This window comes from Myotis daubentonii, chromosome 18 (genome assembly GCF_963259705.1).
Source record: "Myotis daubentonii chromosome 18, mMyoDau2.1, whole genome shotgun sequence".
Taxonomy (NCBI): Eukaryota; Metazoa; Chordata; class Mammalia; order Chiroptera; family Vespertilionidae; genus Myotis; species Myotis daubentonii.
In genome coordinates, this window is record NC_081857.1 from 37441067 (window position 1) to 37459067 (window position 18001).

General features: G+C 54.4%; 1 protein-coding gene across 2 annotated transcripts in view; it reads left to right on the top strand.

Annotated features, from left to right (window-relative positions):
• The window catches only part of KCND3 (potassium voltage-gated channel subfamily D member 3), a 131592-nt gene extending 120714 nt beyond the window's left edge, over positions 1–10878 (top strand). The window contains exons 3-8 of one of the 2 annotated variants that reach the window (XM_059675495.1): positions 1343–1505; positions 6092–6193; positions 6580–6669; positions 7953–8009; positions 8986–9233; positions 9823–10878. In XM_059675495.1, coding sequence (XP_059531478.1) covers positions 1343–1505; positions 6092–6193; positions 6580–6669; positions 7953–8009; positions 8986–9233; positions 9823–10024 — 862 coding nt within the window. In that variant the 3' untranslated portion in view covers positions 10025–10878. The remainder of the gene's footprint in view (positions 1–1342; positions 1506–6091; positions 6194–6579; positions 6670–7952; positions 8010–8985; positions 9234–9822) is intronic. The other variant, XM_059675496.1, reaches the window with a different exon arrangement.
• The last annotated feature ends 7123 nt before the right edge of the window (positions 10879–18001 follow it).

Consider the following 18001-nt stretch of genomic DNA (forward strand, 5'->3'; position numbering starts at 1 on the left):
GAGGACCTATCGCAGCCTCAACATCAGGGACATGGCTGACAGCTTGCCCGGGACAAAGGGCCTGGACACTGAAGGAGAAGGAAGGCAGTTCTCGAGACAGGAGCCGGCTCAGGGTGGAAGGCTTAAACGAGATCATGCATTCGCTCAGCAAATACGTGCCAACCACCGGCCTGTCCTCCCAGAGCCCAGTGCTCGCAGGTGAGGACTTCATTCTTCCCAGCTGGCTCTCTGCTCCCCCCTGACCCCCACATCTCTGTGGAGCCCAGGACTCCGTGGTCCCCCCTCAGGACAAGCGACCTTGAGCCTCACTGTTTCAGCAGCAACGATTCCTGGTCATCCTAAGCCCGTTTCTCGTCCAGACCCCGAGCCGGGCGTTGCTGTTCGCCTGTCTCAAAGGAGTCGCACCTGTTTGCTCTTCGCTTAATCTTTCGATCATCTCACTGAAGAGGCTAAACGCTTACCGCTGTGGAGAGGCCCTGGTTGGAGGAGAGGCTCTGGCCGCGGGGCTGACGGTCTGGGGCAGCTGCCGCCATGACGTGAAGCACTTCGGAGTGGCTCTGTCCCAAAGTGGCTTCCCCGCCCTCGGGGCCGAGTTTCAGAGCTGGTGGTCCGCCCTCGCTCGGTGCGGGTTCTAGAAAAGAGATGAAAGCAAGAGTGGGTTTCCTCCCAGCTGTACCCAAGCGAGGGCGCCTCGGAGCCTCACGGCTGCATCTGTGATGGGAGCGAGGACGCCAGGCTCGCGGTTCCTGGGGCTGTGAGGTCAGTGTGCGAAGTGCTTTCTAAGGCAGGAATCTCCGTCGGCAGGTGGGTTTGGCACATGCTAGTATCATAAATGAGACCATGGTGCTTCTCTGGTTAAGGCTCATCCGTGGCTCTTCGTGCTCCGTGCGGTCGGGCCCCTGCCTGCCCTCGCCCCCCCCCGCCTTGTATAACTCCCTTCCTCCCTCCAGCCCCACTGGCTCTTTAACCTTTTCTAGAACCAGCTAAGCTCCTTGAACCTCAGGCCTCCGTGCTGTCTGTTCCCTCGGCCCGGCACGCTCTTCCCCTTTCGATGAGTTTAAATGTTCCTGCGGCGGCTCCTGTGTCTCTTCCCTTCACGGACGTAACCACAGGTCGCGGTGCCTTTATGAATTCGCTTCCTGTTTATGGCCTTGCCCTTGTAGGATGTTGGCTCGAGGGACGTAAGGATCTTGTCTGCTTTGTTCATTCCCAGGTCTTACTTGAGTACCTGACACACGAGGCACCTCCGCAGCTGTTGAATGAATGAGTGAGTGAGTGATGATTGGCAGGGGAGCCCGACTTGTTTCCCAAACGGCCCCTCACACCTGCTCTCCCCCCTCAGCTACGGGGACATGGTGCCCAAGACGATCGCCGGGAAGATCTTCGGGTCCATCTGCTCCCTGAGCGGCGTCCTGGTCATCGCCCTGCCGGTGCCCGTGATCGTCTCCAACTTCAGCCGGATCTACCACCAGAACCAGAGAGCGGACAAGCGCAGGGCGCAGAAGGTGAGCCGAGAGCGGGCGGGCGGGCGCTGGGCCAGAGGCCTCACAGTCAGGCTGCCGGCCGGAGTTCCTGGGAGAAGCCGGCGTGGCCGCCCGCTGGCTTGGAAAGGGAGGTGGCTGAGTCCCTTCTTCCCCACCATGCGTTCCCGCCGTCAGCTGCCACCCCACAAGCCCTCATGACCCAGGAGCCCATTCTCTCCTGGACATTCCGTACAATTCCCGTGGCCTGGCCCCCTCCGCCCTCCCACCAGGAGCTGCCGGGCCGACATCACCGCTCTCGGTACCGACAAAGCACAGGAACAGAAATAAATTCACTGAGAGAGAGTCCTCTGAAGGAGAACATTGAGGCCACTGAGTCAGGGACCAACGGCACAGCGGGTTCAGGCACCGTGGCTCAGGGTCCAGGCCCAGAACCGCCATGAGCAGGAGCGGAGCCATGGCCCTGGGAGTTCAGTGAGTCCAGGGTCCCCTCTGAGGCAGGCAGGGCAGGGGGAGGCGCCGCCCTTCCTGACCGGCCCCACCTTCCATCCTGAACAGCCGACCTGGCGCCGGGCGGTGGAGCTCGGGCGGTGACTTCCACGAGGAGAGGGGAGGGCGAGGGGTGTCCACTGTCGGAGCCTGTCACCTGGAGGGGGCTCTGGGCACAGTGGCCAGGGCCCAGGCTGAAAGGGTTGTTCATGGAGGCTGAGGTTTTGTGTCCCGACTTCATTCTTGCTTTCATTTCACTCCACAACCATGTACTAAGCACCTACTGCGTGCAGGCTGTGCACTGCAGCTGGCCCTGCACACACAGGGCAGCCCCCCCGTGGCAGGGCCCCGGACTCAGTGGAGGCACCGGACTTGCAGAGGGGTCTGTGTCCCGACGGCATAAAGCCCAGGCCCAGGCCGCCAGCTCCGATGGGTGTGCCTGACAGGTCATTACGCTTAATAACCACAGATTAGACTCCATCACCCATCCCAGCAAGCGCCTCCGTGTGGCCTGTGCTGAGGAGCTCGGCTTTTCTTGCCATGGGCGAGTCCTGTGGCCAGGCCCAGGCTGCTCTGTGCTGTCCCCTCCGCCTCCCAGCCCCATCTCCTGCCTCCTCACCCAAGGTCAGGGCTCCCCCTCCCCTGCCAGCCACCCCAGACATAGTCTCCTCTCTGCCCTGTGCCCATCAGCACAGCAGGCCCACGTGCACCAGCCCTGACTTCACTGCGCCTTCCCAGGCAAGGGGCCAGCAACACGGGGCCCTCCTTCCCGCATCTGGGAGCCGGGGCCCCAAGGGCCAGGGCTGGGCTGACAGGGATATGGCCGAGCAGGAGAGGGTCAAAGGAATCCTCGGCTCCCCCAGAGCCAGGGCTGTGCCCACCCGCTCAGCAGCTCCCTTCCCCTTGGCACCCCCTGCCCCCCGCTTCCTGGAGCACCCCATCCGCGCACGAGTGGAACAGGCCCTTTCCCCATGGACTCTCAGGGCTCATCCTGTGACTAATCCAGAGGCCTGGGCTTTGGCACCTTCTTCTCTGCCACTGCAGCCAGCTAAGCCCCTCCTTCTGCCCCTCCGTCCCCCTCCTCCTCTCCCTTCCCAGGCTCCCTGTGAAGTCAGAGTAAATACTTGCAGTGTTTTCACTTCCCTGGATACTCTCGCCTCAAGCTGCTCAGCTTGTCTTCCACCTTCTCACCTCGGGCTTCCCTCGAGAGAAGGGAGAGGATGCAGAGGGGCGGGGGGAGGATGGGGGGATGCTGCCTGCTCCTAGGATCTGAGGCAAGGAAGGGGGTCCAGGGGACGTGTGGGGTGTGGAGAGGGGCAGGGAGGTCAGCCCAGGCCGCAGACTCAGCTCAACAGCCACATCGGTGAGCTCAGCCCACAAGCCTCAGCGTCCTGTCGGCTGCCGTGCTCGGGGGTAATTACTGAAATCACTCCATGATGTTTGCCTCAGACTTTTCTGAGCCGTGGGACTTGGAGATCAGGGGAGGCAGGGGACAGAGGGGGCACGTCTGGGGGGGGGGGGGCGGTTGGTCCCCATCTCCAGGTCCTGCCCATCTCTTTATTTTACTGGAAATGCTTATTGAGATTATAGACCCACAAGCACTTGTAAGATTATCACAACCAGGGTGTGGACGTTGATACAACTGATCGTATGGGATCCAGCAGTCAACCCAGTTCAGATTTCCGCTTTAGTTGTTGGGGTGCGTGTGGTTTTCTTCAACATTCTCTCCTCTGTAGGCCTGTGCTTTAGTCCCCACCCCCTTTTATAACCACACCCTCCCACCCTAAAGCCGCCCACCCCTAACCTCTGAAAACCCTGTCCTCCCTTTATCAGATGTTTCCATTTCAAAACGGTTTGTATGAATGGGCTGTCCCGTAGGCACCTGATCGTTTCGTGCGCGTCCTGGAGACTCAGCCAGGAGCGTGCATCCAGCTGCTCCTCTGCTGGCTGGGCGGCCCCCGTGCTGTGGATGTGCCGGTTTAACCATGGCCTGTTGAGGGGCACCTGGGACGAGGCCACTGTGGGTTCTGAGGTCAGGCTGCTGTGAACATCCCTGTGTAGGTTCCGTGTGAACGTTTCTCTGGGGGGTTCATGCCTGAGAGTGTGGCTGCCTGTTCTGTTTGGGCTTTTCTACTTCTGGGGCAGGAGGTACCCGGTCTCAGGGCCACAGGGTGCTGCAGCCAGACAGCGGGAGGGCTCCCGGGGGGCCGCACCCTCCACCCAGGCCCCTCCTCCAACCCCAGCAACCCCACATCTGCTGAAAGTGCAGCTTCCTGGGACTGGCAGCAGGTTTAGAAACTTGTCTGACAGGAGCTGACATTCCAGGGAGAAGAGGGACGCTCCGGAGGCCACATCTGTGCTGGGAGCTGCAGGTCTGAGCTGGTCTTGCTAGTTCACTGCCTTACCCTGGTCAGTCCCTTCCCCTCGCATCTTCCACGTCCTTTTTTATCACCCAAGGATATGCTTTTATTGATTTGAGGGGGAGAGAGAAACACACATCAGCGTGAGGGAAACATCGATTGGCTGCCTCCTGTACTCACCCCGACCTGGGATCGAACTCACAACCTAGGTATGTGCCCTGACTGGGAATCGAACCTGCAACCTCGGTGCACGGGACGGTCAGTGTTCCAAACAGTGGAGCCGTGGGGCCAGGGCCGTTTCGTGTCTTTAGAAGAGCCTAGATGACCTCAAACTCTGTGAACTCTCATGTCCTCATGGCCATGGAGGAGTGAGCCTCCAGCAGCGGCTTTATCATCGTGGGTTTCTTTTTTTCTTTAATATATTTCTTTATTGATTTCAGAGAGGAAGGGAGAAAGAGAGACAGAAATATCAATGATGAGAATCATTGATCGGCTGCCTCCTGCACACCCCCCACTGGGGATCGAGCCCGAAACCCAGGCATGTGCCCTTGGCCGGAATCGAACCCGGGACCCTTCAGTCCTCAGGCTGATGCTCTATCCACTGAGCCAAGCCGGCTAGGGCTCATAGTGGGTTTCTGACCCAGATGTGGCTTCCTCCCTCTGGGCCATCACCAGCCCTGCCCGAGCACGCTCAGCGCGAAGCTCTGCTACACGCCAGAGAGAAATGTGCATGAGCCCTCAGGAGCCCAGAGGCGAGCCGGAGACCCACCCAGTTTCAGGTGCTGGGTTTTTCTGTAAACAGTGCAAACCTCTTTATCCTGGGTGGGAAATGATGAAATGCTACAGCACATTTGATGTGACAATCTGCTGCTTTAATGGAGCCCAGGGTAAGATAAAATTAAAAGAAGTGCCACAGAGGAGAATCTTTCATCTCTGGAAAGTAATGGAGACAGACCCCAGACACCAGGAAGCCGGGCGCTAAGTGGTGTGATCAAGTTATGTAAGGCTGTGATGAGCTTAACACAATCGGGGTTCCATATGCAACTCTAAACAACCAGTCCTCACCCAAAGCAGTACCAGCCGCACCCCGACAGGGGACTGGCTTGAATGGAGATGCTGGGGGTACGGCTGGAGCAGGACCCCAGATGGGGATCGTCCTGGGCTTGAATGGTCTTTGCTCAGAGTGAGGAGAGGGTTACCTGCCCTCCTTTCTCTCCCAGGTGCCCTCTCATCCTCCCCATCCAGGGGAGTGAGCTGCCTCAGCAGTTAGAGGCAGACCCCCAAGTTCAAGTCCTGGCCTCTTCCCTTCTAGAAGCCAAGAAAGGGTGCCGAACTGTCCCTGCGGGGACATGCTGGCCACAGGGCAGCTTCCCAGGAAATGAGGTCGAAGTTGTCCTGCTGGTAGCCTGCTCGGAGCCCCTGCTGCCTGTGGGCAGGCCCAGCTGGGGAGGGGCAAGCAATGGAAGCGGCGCGCAGCCTGCGGGAGATGAGAAGTAGCCATAGCTGAGTCGATAAAGGTCGGGACACCTGGAAGGAGGGGGACTTGGATGAGCCCCAGCTGCAGAGGCGAGTGGAAACCCCTGGGCACTCTGATCCTGACCCAGCATCAGGCCCAGTGAACCGAGAGCCCTGAGGCTGGGAGCAGCAGCCTCCTCCCCCGCCTCCAAATCACCTGGGAACCCAGCCTCCCTGGGACAGCCCCAGCCCTGGCCCTGTGGGGCTCCCTGTCCTTACCCCTCACTCTGTCTCTGCCAATCACAGAAGGCCCGCCTTGCCAGGATCCGTGTGGCCAAGACAGGCAGCTCCAATGCCTACCTGCACAGCAAGCGCAACGGGCTGCTCAACGAGGCTCTGGAACTGATGGTCGGTGCCTGGCGGGCGGTGGAGGGAGGGCCGGGCTGGGAGGTGCCTGGGGGACCCCGGCTGGGAGGTGGAGGGGATGGTGGGCTTGTTTTCTCATGCAAGGGCACCAGCACTCCCTCCCAAAGCCCGTTTGAACCCTGAGATGGACATGTTTCCAAACCGTCCCCAGGTAGCAACCCCCTGCACATACCTCTCCCATGGGATTGTCACCACGACCCCTAAACCAGCTTTAGCCCAAGGACCCCCAGCCCAAAGGCTGGCATGTGCTATGGTGACCCTAAAATTTGGTTCGCCCAGATTTTTCTAGTGCCCTCCTGCCCTCTGTGGGGAAATGAAGAGGGTGGAGAGGAAGGCTCGCAGCTCTATCCTCGTCTCTCGTCGCACAGGGCACCCCGGAGGAGGAGCATGTGGGCAAGACCACCTCGCTCATCGAGAGCCAGCACCACCACCTACTGCACTGCCTGGAGAAAACCACTGTGAGTCCCAGCCCCCGCCACGCCCACGCCCCCCCCCCCCCTTTGGGGGGTCAGAACTCACATCCTCAAGCTGGCCCAGCTTCAGAAGTCAAAGTCTGTCCCCTTCAGAGTCAAAAGCAGTGAGGAGGCCCCCGAGGAGTGGGCAGTCACCGAGGTAGGGCCAGCTCTGCCCTGCAGCGCACTGAGGCCTCACCCCACCCTGCACCATCCCACGGCCCGTTCTCCGTGACTGAGGCCAAGGGCTCTGCCTGTCAGTCTCCCGGCTCCAATGGGCAGAATTTCTAGGAGTTGCTATGGACCGCAGAGACGAATGTCAGGTGGGCCTACCCTGGTGCTAGGAGATGCCGTGGGCCTTGCCCCTACATTCCTCTTGCGACAGGAGACGGGGTCAAGGAGGTAGCACGGAATTTCCCTAAGCGGGACCTCACTGGGGCCACTTCCGCTCGTCACCAGCATCCCAGGGCGTTCCCGTCCGATCGGTTTATTGCTAACAGAGGCATGGTTTCGGGCGACATAGTCGAATGTGGAATGATGCCTGTGCCTCACCACCAGACCGAAAGGAAGGGCAGTGGGCCACCCTGGACCCTTGGCAACAGAAGTGTTAGGAATAGGGGGGAGGGGGGAGAAGTCAGGAGAGACAGAGACAAACTGAAACCCTTTCCTGGTCTTGAACCTGCGCCCAGTGACTGCAGGCAGGGGCTCAGCACCCAGGCAGAACTTCCCACACCCAAGGTCCTGCCTCCCCGACGCAGGGGATGGAGGTCAGAGGTCAGACTTAGCAAATATTCCTTAGTGTCAACCTGTACGCGTGTGTATCTAGGATTTCTCTGAGACTCAGAGCTTGCCAAAGGACGGGCCCGGCCCCGACTGCCCTTTCCAAGTGCATGTGCCGGGTGGAATGGGTGAAATTATTTGGGTTTGAAGGGCTGGAATGTTGGCATTGAAGAAAGATATGGGGGGGTCCAGGGATGGAATGCTGGCATCAGAGTAGAACAGAAGGCTGAATTTGAGGGGCGAATGTCGGATTGTGGGGGTGGGACATTGCCATGAGAGAGATGGAATGCTGGATTTGGGGGAGAGATGCTGGGGTAGAAGAGGCAGAATGCTGGGATGGAAGGAATGAACTGGGGTTTGGGCGGGGAATGCTGGGACAAAGGAGGGGGAATGCTGGGAGCAGGGGCTGGAATGCTGGGACCAGAGACTGCGCGTCATCTCTGAGCTTGGGAATGCCGGAATGGACAATCAAAGGTGTTTTTATCTTCTGTTGGCATGTGCTCCTGTAGGGGTTGTCCTATCTTGTGGATGATCCCCTGTTGTCTGTACGAACGTCCACCATCAAGGTATAACTTTTTAAAAATTAATCGATGTTCTTTTCTCTGATTCTTTGAGTCTGTGGTCTCCTCCCCTGGTCTGGTTCTCTGCATGTGCTGCTGGCTCCGCGGGCCGCTCCTCCCACGGCCTCATTCCGCTCACTCAGCTTCCAGCTGCCTTCCTGAGTCCCTGACAGCCTCCCCCGGGGGCGGGGAGGGCGGAGGACCACGGCCCCACGCTGGTGCCCTGGAAGTGCCCAGGCCGCCTCGGGCCGCCTCCCCAGCTCCGTGGGGACTGCTGGTGTCGGTCTCTGAACTGTTCTCGTGCTCCCTCCGTCAGACTCCTCCGCGCTGGCGGCCTTGCCTGATGTTAGTGCCACAGATGTCCAGTCACCTTGGCGAACAGCCATTCTCATTTCTCTTGAGCCCCATCTGATGGCCTCTCGTCAGGAGGCTGTTAGCAATCCCTGCCCACGCTTACCCTTGACTTAGGGAACCCCGTGCCCCCAGCTAGTCATATCCCCTAACCAGGTGCAGGAACAGTCATTACCTGACCCTGACAGCTTGAGCGCAAAGCCCTCCCAATTCTGAGAGTGACCAGTGCCTTTCTCGGCTTCTGTCTCACGCCCACCCAAGATTCCTGAGGATCTCCCCCACTCAGTCCAGAAAAAACCACCCAGCACCCCCCACAGCAGCGCCTCCTTCCCTGCCACCCGGGGTCCTGTGTGGAGCCTGTAGAGTAAGCCCCATCTCTGCTTCCAGCTCTGCCAATGCCACTAAAGCCCCCCCCCCCTGTGCCCTGCACCCATCAGCGCCGAGTACACCTCACAACTTAACACAGTCCCCGCCCTTCCACCCGCCGCCAGGGCTGCCCGTAGAACTGTCCTCTTCCTTTGATGCCTGTCTGTGCCCCAGGCAGCTGGGAGGCCTTCTCTCCAGGCCCGGAACAGAGACAGGCAGCCACCCCAAGTCTGGGGGCTCATCTCCCCCCTCCTGCTTCCCACAGAACCACGAGTTCATAGACGAGCAGATGTATGAGCAGAACTGCCTGGAGAGCTCGATGCAGAACTACCCGTCCACGCGAAGCCCCTCGCTGTCCAGCCACCAGGGCCTCACGACCACCTGCTGCTCCCGTCGTAGTAAGAAGACCACACACCTGCCCAACTCCAACCTGCCGGCCACCCGCCTGCGCAGCATGCAAGAGCTCAGCACCATCCACATCCAGGGCAGCGAGCAGCCCTCCCTCACCACCAGGTGGGCCCTCTGCCCCCTCATCTATGCCCCTCCCCCTCCTTGTCCTGACAAGTTAACCCAAAGGCTCTGGGGGATACTGTAGCAGACGTAGGCCCAATGTGTGGTTAGACACCAGAAAAAAAACACCCCCAAAATCCACAAATGACCTATCCCAGTGCGAAGAACGGACCAAGAAAATAATGCTCACAACTGTGTCCAACACAGCTCATCCCGGCTGGTTTTGAATCTCAGACTGCCTTTCCCTCCTTTCTCTGCATATATCTGTCCACCCCCACCCCCTCCAGTGAACTGCAAGGAATTCCGGGAAAGCAACAGTCGAATGCCACGAACGATAGGCAAACCACCCACCAGAGGGAAGACATGTCCTTTGAGTCCAAAGCCCAATATCCAGGACTTGGCAGTTGTTGGCAGTTTAGGCCCATAATGAAAATGAGTAATTACGGGCTGATGTCCAAAGCAGAGACAGAGGCAGGCTGGCTGCTCCTAGTTTCCATGAGCTAAAGATGGGTTGGGGGGGAGGGGGGGGCAAGGAAGCTTTGGGACACTAGCAAAAGCCACCATCCTCAACTCACTCTTATTTTTATCCCAGTCGCTCCAGCCTTAATCTGAAAGCAGACGACGGACTGAGACCAAACTGCAAAACATCCCAGATCACCACAGCCATCATCAGCATCCCCACACCCCCAGCGCTAACCCCCGAGGGGGAGAGCCGGCCACCCCCTGCCAGCCCAGGCCCCAACACGAACATTCCTGCCATAGCCAGCAACGTCGTCAAGGTCTCCGCCTTGTAAGACCACTGGACACAGGGCCATGTGGGCAGTGGGAGTGAAGCGGCTGGCATGTTGGTGGATGGCCACTGGACCACCCCGTCCCCTTCTCCCTGCCCCCTCCCCAGCACTGAAACTCGTGCCTGGGAGGAACAAGAGCAGCAGAGGGGCCCCAAGGTTCACTGGCGTGGACACAGCCCTGTGGTCCTGCCTCCCAGGGGCCAGAGGAAGGGAGGGTAGGGGATGGGACTGGAGGGGGAGCCTCAGACCAAATAGCAGTTGCTTCTGGAGACCCCAGTGAGGAAAACAGGAGACCGAGAGCAGCACAGAGGCCCAACTGACACATGCAAAACAGGAAGAAAATATAACACTGTGTATCTGAGCACCTTTTCAAGGCTCTTAATGGATAATATTTATTCAGGGGAAAAGGTGGAAAACAAAACACCAACGGATTTTTGTGCACCGTTTTTCTCCATGGACCCAGTACCTTTGAACCAAAACAACGCATTTTGTGAGGTTTGGTTTTGTGTGTGTGTGTTTTTTCCTCCTTTTATAGCAAAAGCTTTTAGGCTAAGCAGCCAGTTACTGCTGAGTTGTCTCTCCATCCCCCCAGGTGGGTGAGGTCAGCGGAGCCTGGCCCCGTTGCCCTGCCGACCTGCAGAGCTGCCATGACCACACAGCAACATGTCCCCCATCTGTCCCCTGTCTGTCTCCGTCTCTCTCTGCTTCACCCCTGGCTGTTTGTCCGTTGTCCAGCGTCTGTGTCTACATGGACCCTGGTGGCCCCGAGACATGCCAGGGAAGCCTCCCCACGCAGGCACCTGCAGCTGAGTGCCTGACTGAAGTGGTGCGTGTGGATGCAGCTGGGGAAGAGGGAGGAGGGATCACGGGTGTTCCAGTTTCCATGTCTGGCTTAGAAGGAGAATGACCGGATCTATCACACTGGGATATTGAAAACGGAATCAACCGGCGCATGGCACATGCCAGTGGAGAGGACAGAAGAGCCAGGGCTCGCCGCCGCCCATGGCTCCCACCATCAAGCCCACCCACAGCTACGCCCAGAGGCCACTTCCCTGCAGAGGGCGGCGGTGCAAGGACCACAGGCTGCACCAACGTGCGAAAGCAAGCGATTCTCTATGATCCTTACCTGGTCTGAAAGGTGTCCTGAGTTCTGAAGTCTTCAGGCCTAATGTCCCTGGAGACCCCCCAGAGTGGGGGCAAGCTGGTGCCCTCGTGCAGGTGAGGGGGTGAAGATTATTCCTGGGAACCTGGGCGCTTCTGTTCCGGTGGCTCTGCAGTCCTCTCTGCTTCCACTGCTTATAGCAGACCCCGACCCCCAGCGGCCCTACTGCAGCCCTCTAGCCTGCGTGCTGAGATACAGCAGCTCTCAGGGGCTCCGGGGCCATTCTCCAGCCGAGTGATTAGCTGTGTAACTAGGCCAGGAATCTGCCCACCACGGCCGTGTAGGTGCGTTTCACCGGCCAGGAGCCTGAGAACACCTTGGGTGGGCTTCCCTGTGAACCCTGCTCTAGTGACCCTGTACAGCAGGGAAGACAGAGGGCTAGGAGGATGCCCCTAACTGGAAGGTGGGCAGAGGAGAGGGAGCCTCCCACCTTTATCTCCTTTGCTAACCTCATCGACCACGGACCGAGTCCTTTCTCTGGCCCCACGGATTTCCCAACACGAGAATGGGTGGTCCTGGCCCTCTGAGCTTATGGCAGAAAAGCTTTACAACAGGAATTCGTGTACACACCCAACCGGAACACACCTGAGAATAAGTACGCAAATCCCATCACTTCACACACATGAGGGCAGGCAGAGGACCAGAAAAGGAAGTTTTCTTTTGAAAGAATGGACAATGGAACAGAGTTAGGAATGTCTAGATATCCAAGTTTACATCCTGGGAACTGAGTGGGATACGGGATCAAGATGCAAAGAACACGGTTGCTTACACAGTCACACTGCCGGTGTGTGAGAAAGGTCCTCCCAGGGCCAGAGCAATGGCTCACCCAACCCAGGATGTCCCATCCTGCATCGGGAGCACACACCGTCCCCACAAATTAACGAGCCAATTGTAATCATCGCACCCCAGATGATTTCCCGTTTCTGACCCCAATGAACTCAATGCTTGTATTCCTCCAGCTTCATTTCCAAGCCCCGCACTCGGCCAGTTCCTAGGAGAACTGGCAGGTTAGACTCTCCCTTTGCCCTGCCCGGCAGGGTGGCCTTCGCCAGGAGACCCACTTGCCTCTGGTCCAAAGGAAGACGCCATCCAACCAAGGGAAGTGGCTCATCTACTCTTACACAGAGTCCAGCCAGGCCGCGCTGCTGCGTCTGGACGGAAACAAGAGGCCAGTGTGCTGAGCGGCCTCGTCGGTCTCGCTCACTGGCCCGTGACCGAAGAACCAGATGTCAGGGTCTTCCGTGCAATGGCTTCCATAGCTCATCAATCACTTCAGCATAGTAGGCCCCCGAACCACCTGCCCCACTCAGCATTCAAGAGGTTAAAAAGAAACCAACGAATAGGCCACATTCAGATGCATGGAAACCTAGGAAACAAAGTATTGAGAGTCTATCAGAACTAGAGGAGGCTAAGATGCTTCTGCAGGTTAGAGAAAGCTGAAGCCCAGGGGAATTAAAGGACTTGCTCCAGGTCATGCAGTCATTTCATGCCAGAGCTGGGACCAGAGCACAAGTCCCTCGGCTGTCGGTCCAGTGCTTTTCCCCACTGCCTGGCAGAGCAGCGATGCCTCGGAGAAGAGCCATCAGAGAGTAATGCTGTGACTACAGGCCTGACCTTATGCAGATGTCAGCAGTGCATGGACACGGCCCTCAGAAAGCACAGGACTCTGCTACCACAAACCAGCCCCTGGACACCACCACTCCCTGGGCAGAGCTGGCCTGGACAGTCAACTCAGAAGCAGGTGTTTGTCAAATGCTCTCTTCCCAGTGCAGAGCGGGCGTGGACATTTCAGCGCCTACCTGCGGGGTCCTCTGGTCCCGACTGCGACCTCTGGTGTAGTAGGTCAGGCACTAAATCCTGGATGGGCAGGAAGAAGCTGAGTGACCTCCGTGTTCACACGGCACAACTGTGACTGAAGCCAGGGCTCTGTCCACCACGTCATGTTGCATTACTTGGAGGCTTGCTTATATTTTTAGCACCTGGATGTCAAGGGTGGTGATTAAACGTGAGCAGACATTCCATTCAGAACCACCCTGAGCCAGGACCCCCCCTTCCCCCAAAGCAAACTCCGGACGAGTCCTCTTTCGTCCCCTATTTTCATAACTAATGTTGAGCTCAGGACTAATTGCGTAGAATCCTGTCCACAAGGCCAGACATGCCCAATGACAGTTGAACACAATTGCCTACAATCACACAGGAGTATAAGACCAGCAAGTAGAAAGTGAAATTAAGAAAAAGAACCTGAACAGAATGTAAAGTGGACAGATTGTGCTCATCTATACTAACAAAAAGTCAACTTGTGGACATGCTGAGGACTTTACCCAGTTTTCAAACTAGGATTCCCACAGTTCAGGATCATGTCACTTCCCACAGTTCAGGGGAAGTGTCCATTAAAACATGTACCTGGATTTTGTTCCTTTTTAAAAAAAAAACAACCTGCACAGGTATCACTGAAATTGAACTAAACTTAGATCTTGGGGTTATGAATCAATTCCACTGGTCCAGACACCCTTACTGCAACTACCAGGTAACTAACTGCAAGGCAGAAAACTCAGTGCTGGGATCTTAGATTACTAAGGTGGTATCAATTGCGAAGCTTTAAAACGACTGGATGAAGGAGAAATTATTACCCTCGGAGCCCAAACAGCATCATGAAAAGCATCATTTGAATGAACAGAAAGTGGTTACCAGCAAAAGAAACAGCTAAAGGGGTTCCTTTTCAGTCCTGTTTTCTTTTTAGAATGTTCTATGTTCTTCTCATCATGTGTGGGATGACATTGTCTTAGCAGGTTACTTAACTACACCGGATGATGTCACTCCAACCAGGGCAGGGCACTGACTCAAGTCCTGGGGCTCCTTGGACCAACAGACTATTTTACAAACCTGGGAGGTGGGAGGGATGGTATATTTTTGATAACCAGACATTCCAATGTAATGTTTTCCTTAGCAGTCACTCCCCCCCCCCCACCAATTAATGTTATCGTGAAAAATATCAAGTGTGTTCTTTTCTATTTTCGTATAATAAATGGGCTTTGCTTACCAACATCACAATGGCAAAGAAGAACTACTGTACAAAACTGCAGGAAGATAAATATATGAAAACTTTCTATGGAAAAAAAAAAGAAAAAAATACTGAGTTTCCTGTCGTCTTCTTTTGAAACTGTAGTGCGTATGTTACAACGTGTATCATTTACAGTATTGAGTCACGTGCCACTGCTGTACCGGATGTATCCAATCTGGATTAAACTATGTGCCACAAACCCTACAATGATTGTTTATTTTAATACCAATTCTGCTATCCACTAGAAAAAAAAGGGTAATCTAAACAAAGGGATACTTTCAACCTTGCTAGAGAAAAGTCACAGCACATGAAACTACTATAATATTGTCTGACAACTGTAATCAGGGGGAAACAATTTTAAGTCAGAGTCTCAGAAAGGTGCTTAAAAGCCTAGTCCAATCTTCCCTCCCCGCCCTCCCTCAACTCGAGCACCTCCTCCGACGTCCATGGCAGTTCTCACCTGCTTGCATCTTTATCTTTCCTCACGGATATTCGCCAACAGGAAAAGCATTTGACTGATTTGTCAGCAGCTCTGCTCTGAGGCCCAGCCCTGATTGAAATTCTACTGGTTCTAAGAATACACCGAGTATATACTCCTTCATCTAAGGCAGAGGTGGGGAACATCTGGCCTCTGGGCCGTATAAGGCATGTGAAATCATTAGGTCTGGCCCTGCCAAGGGATAAGGGCGAGTTAATTAAATGTTGGACCAAATATAGCAGGTTAATTTTTAAGTTGATAATTTTGTATGGCCCACGAATGAGGTTATAAATATCCAAATGGCCCTCAGCAGAAAAAGAGGTTCCCCACCCCTGATCTATTTAAGCCAAGGGCTCAAACTAAAAAAAGCTCAAACTTGCCCTGGCCGGTGTGGCTCAGTGGATAGAGCGTCGGCCTGCGAACTGAAAGGTCCCGGGTTCAATTCCGGTCAAGGGCACGTGCCCGGGTTGTGGGCTCGATCCCCTGTGGGGGGCATGCAGGAGGCAGCTGGTCCATGATTCTCTCTCATCATGGATGTTTCTATCTCTTTCTCCCTCTTCCTTCCTCTCTGAAATCAATGAAAATATATTTTTTTTAAAAAAGCTCAAACTTAAGGGCTGTATAGAGTACAGCAAAAAGCTTGGGAACCAGGGAACAGAGCTCGAGTTTAGGTTCCATCACTTACTTACATGACTCCATGTCAGTCACTTTTCTCTTGGCCTCAGTCTGCTTCCTCATCGTAAACATGGGGGACTTGGATGAGGTATCTTGAAGATCTGCTGTAACCTTAATAATTCTGATTCAGGTAGTGAGAGCAACAGGCATTTTCATGTCGCCATGATGTGGCAACAACTACGGGAATCCTTTTAATTTCCCCACAACAACCACATCCCAAAGGAAACTAACAGAAAAGGAACATTAGGGCCATTAGGGCAAATGCATGAGGCCGCAAGGCCCTAGGCTGTGAAATTCATTTCAATCACAGATGCTTATACCCTTATCACCCACTAGGTGTCACTACAGACCCATAACTCAAATGATCTGTAGAAAAAGGAACTGGAAACCAGATGTGCTTTGAGCAACATGTGCTCTTTTCATTAAGAAGCAGTGTTAACTGGGACACACACACTTGTTCACAGAGGCACCAAATAATAAACACTTTGCCAAGACAAGAGAATCACCCTGTGCCCTGGAGGGTGTGGCTCAGTTGGCTGGAGCATTAACCTGGCACCAAGAGGTCGCAGGTTCAATTCCCAGCCAGGGCACATGCCCAAGTTGCAGGCTCAGTCCCCAATAGGGGGTGTGCAGGAGACAGCCAGTTCATGTTTCTTGGACTCTCCCTCTCCCTTCCTCTCTCTAAAAAAAAATCAATAAAAACATACTTTAAAAAAAGAGAATCTCCTTGTGATGGAGTTCCAGTACCAGCTGTGACTATCACAAATACAATTTTTTTTTAAAAAAATATATTTTATTGATTTTTTTACAGAGAGGAAGGGAGAAAGATAGAGAGCTAGAAACATCGATGGGAGAGAAACATCGATCAGCTGCCTCCTGCACACCTCCCACTGGGGATGTGCCCGCAACCCAGGTACATGCCCCTGACCGGAATCGAACCTGGGACCCCTCAGTCCGCAGGCCGACGCTCTATCCACTGAGCCAAACCGGTTTCGGCTACAATTTTATTTTTTAAGATTAACAGGTTTATTTACATTTAGGGGAAGAAAAAACCCTAAAACTTCAAACTACTCCCTTTTCTCATACGCGTTGGTCCACAAGTACCCTAGCTCCTCCTTCAGTTATCTTTTGTATTTGAAGGCTGAAGCTTACCTCTAAACCGCGTTTTTAAAAGATTAGTAAATTTTACTCCTTAAGCTACTTTAGAAAATACTGCTTTAACATTACCCCAAATCGTAATTTATATTCTAAGTCAGAATTATCCAAAGCAGGTTGCCCAAGGATTTCTCTATGTTACCACCACCAGCCCAACTTAAATTAGATTAAGCCCAACTTGAAAAGCTGTCGTCAGATATTTAACCCATTCACACAAGTTACCTGCATTTATAAAGACTCTCTAGTCACAAAATAATTCTTTTCCCTAGCCAGAAAGTATTTTCTCTTATTAGTAATATAGTAATTAGATCTTAGAACTGGAAGGGGCCCTAAAAGTCTTCTAGTCCAGCTTCCTCATTTTATTTATGAGAACTCTGGAACCTGAGATGTTTAAATGACTAGTATAAGGTTAAAAGGTAGGTAGCACAATGCTCTTTACACAAAACATTCTCAAGTGAATTCACCTAAAACAGATTACAGGGACATGCACCTAGACCAGTGGTCGGCAAACTGCGGCTCGCGAGCCACATGCAGCTCTTTGGCCCCTTGAATGTGGCTCTTCCACAAAATACCAACTTCTACGCATGGGCCATGAAGTTTCAATCGCACTGTACGTGCGCGCCCGCACATGGTATTTTGTGAAGAGCCACACTCAAGGAGCCAAAGAGCCGCAGGTGGCTCGTGAGCTGCAGTTTGCCAACCACTGACCTAGACTGATAACTGCCAACCGTCTTTTCCACACACACGGATTCTTTCCACAGCCATAACTGCATCCCTTATTCAGGAAGGCTTCGGCTAAAATTTTCCTAGCAAACCCAATGGAAAATGAAACAATTAGTAAAATTTTCTTGTTATGCATATGCTCACCTCCAGCTTATCCTGTATAATAAAAGGCTAATATGCAAATCAACCAAACGGCAGAACGACTGGTCACTATGATGCGCACAGACCACCAGGGGGACAGACGCCCAACGCAGGAGCTGTCCCCTGGTGGTCAGTGCGCTCCCACCACCTCCACAGCAACGCTAAGGCTGTATGACTGAGACATCCCCCGAGGGCTCCCGGACTGCGAGAGGATGCAGGCTGGGCTGAGGGACCTCTCCCCCAACCCCCCCCCCCCCCGCCCAGTGCATGAAATTCGTGTACTGGGCCTCTATATATTTAAAAAAGGACAAACACAAAATACAACAAACCTTAAAAGAGAATCCAATTAATTCTGAGACTAATGGGTAACCTCATTTCTAATTAAGATGCAGCGGTGCTCTATTTAAAATCCCCTAGCAATGACAAACTGCGCAATTGGCTACATTGAGGAGAAAAGGATAGAAAAAGAGGGGTATGTTCAATTATATAGCAATGACAGACTTTTATTTAAATGAGTAATTAGTCTCTATTGACATACTGGTCCTAATTATGGATTTGCTATTAGTGTTAATTCATTCACTCTAA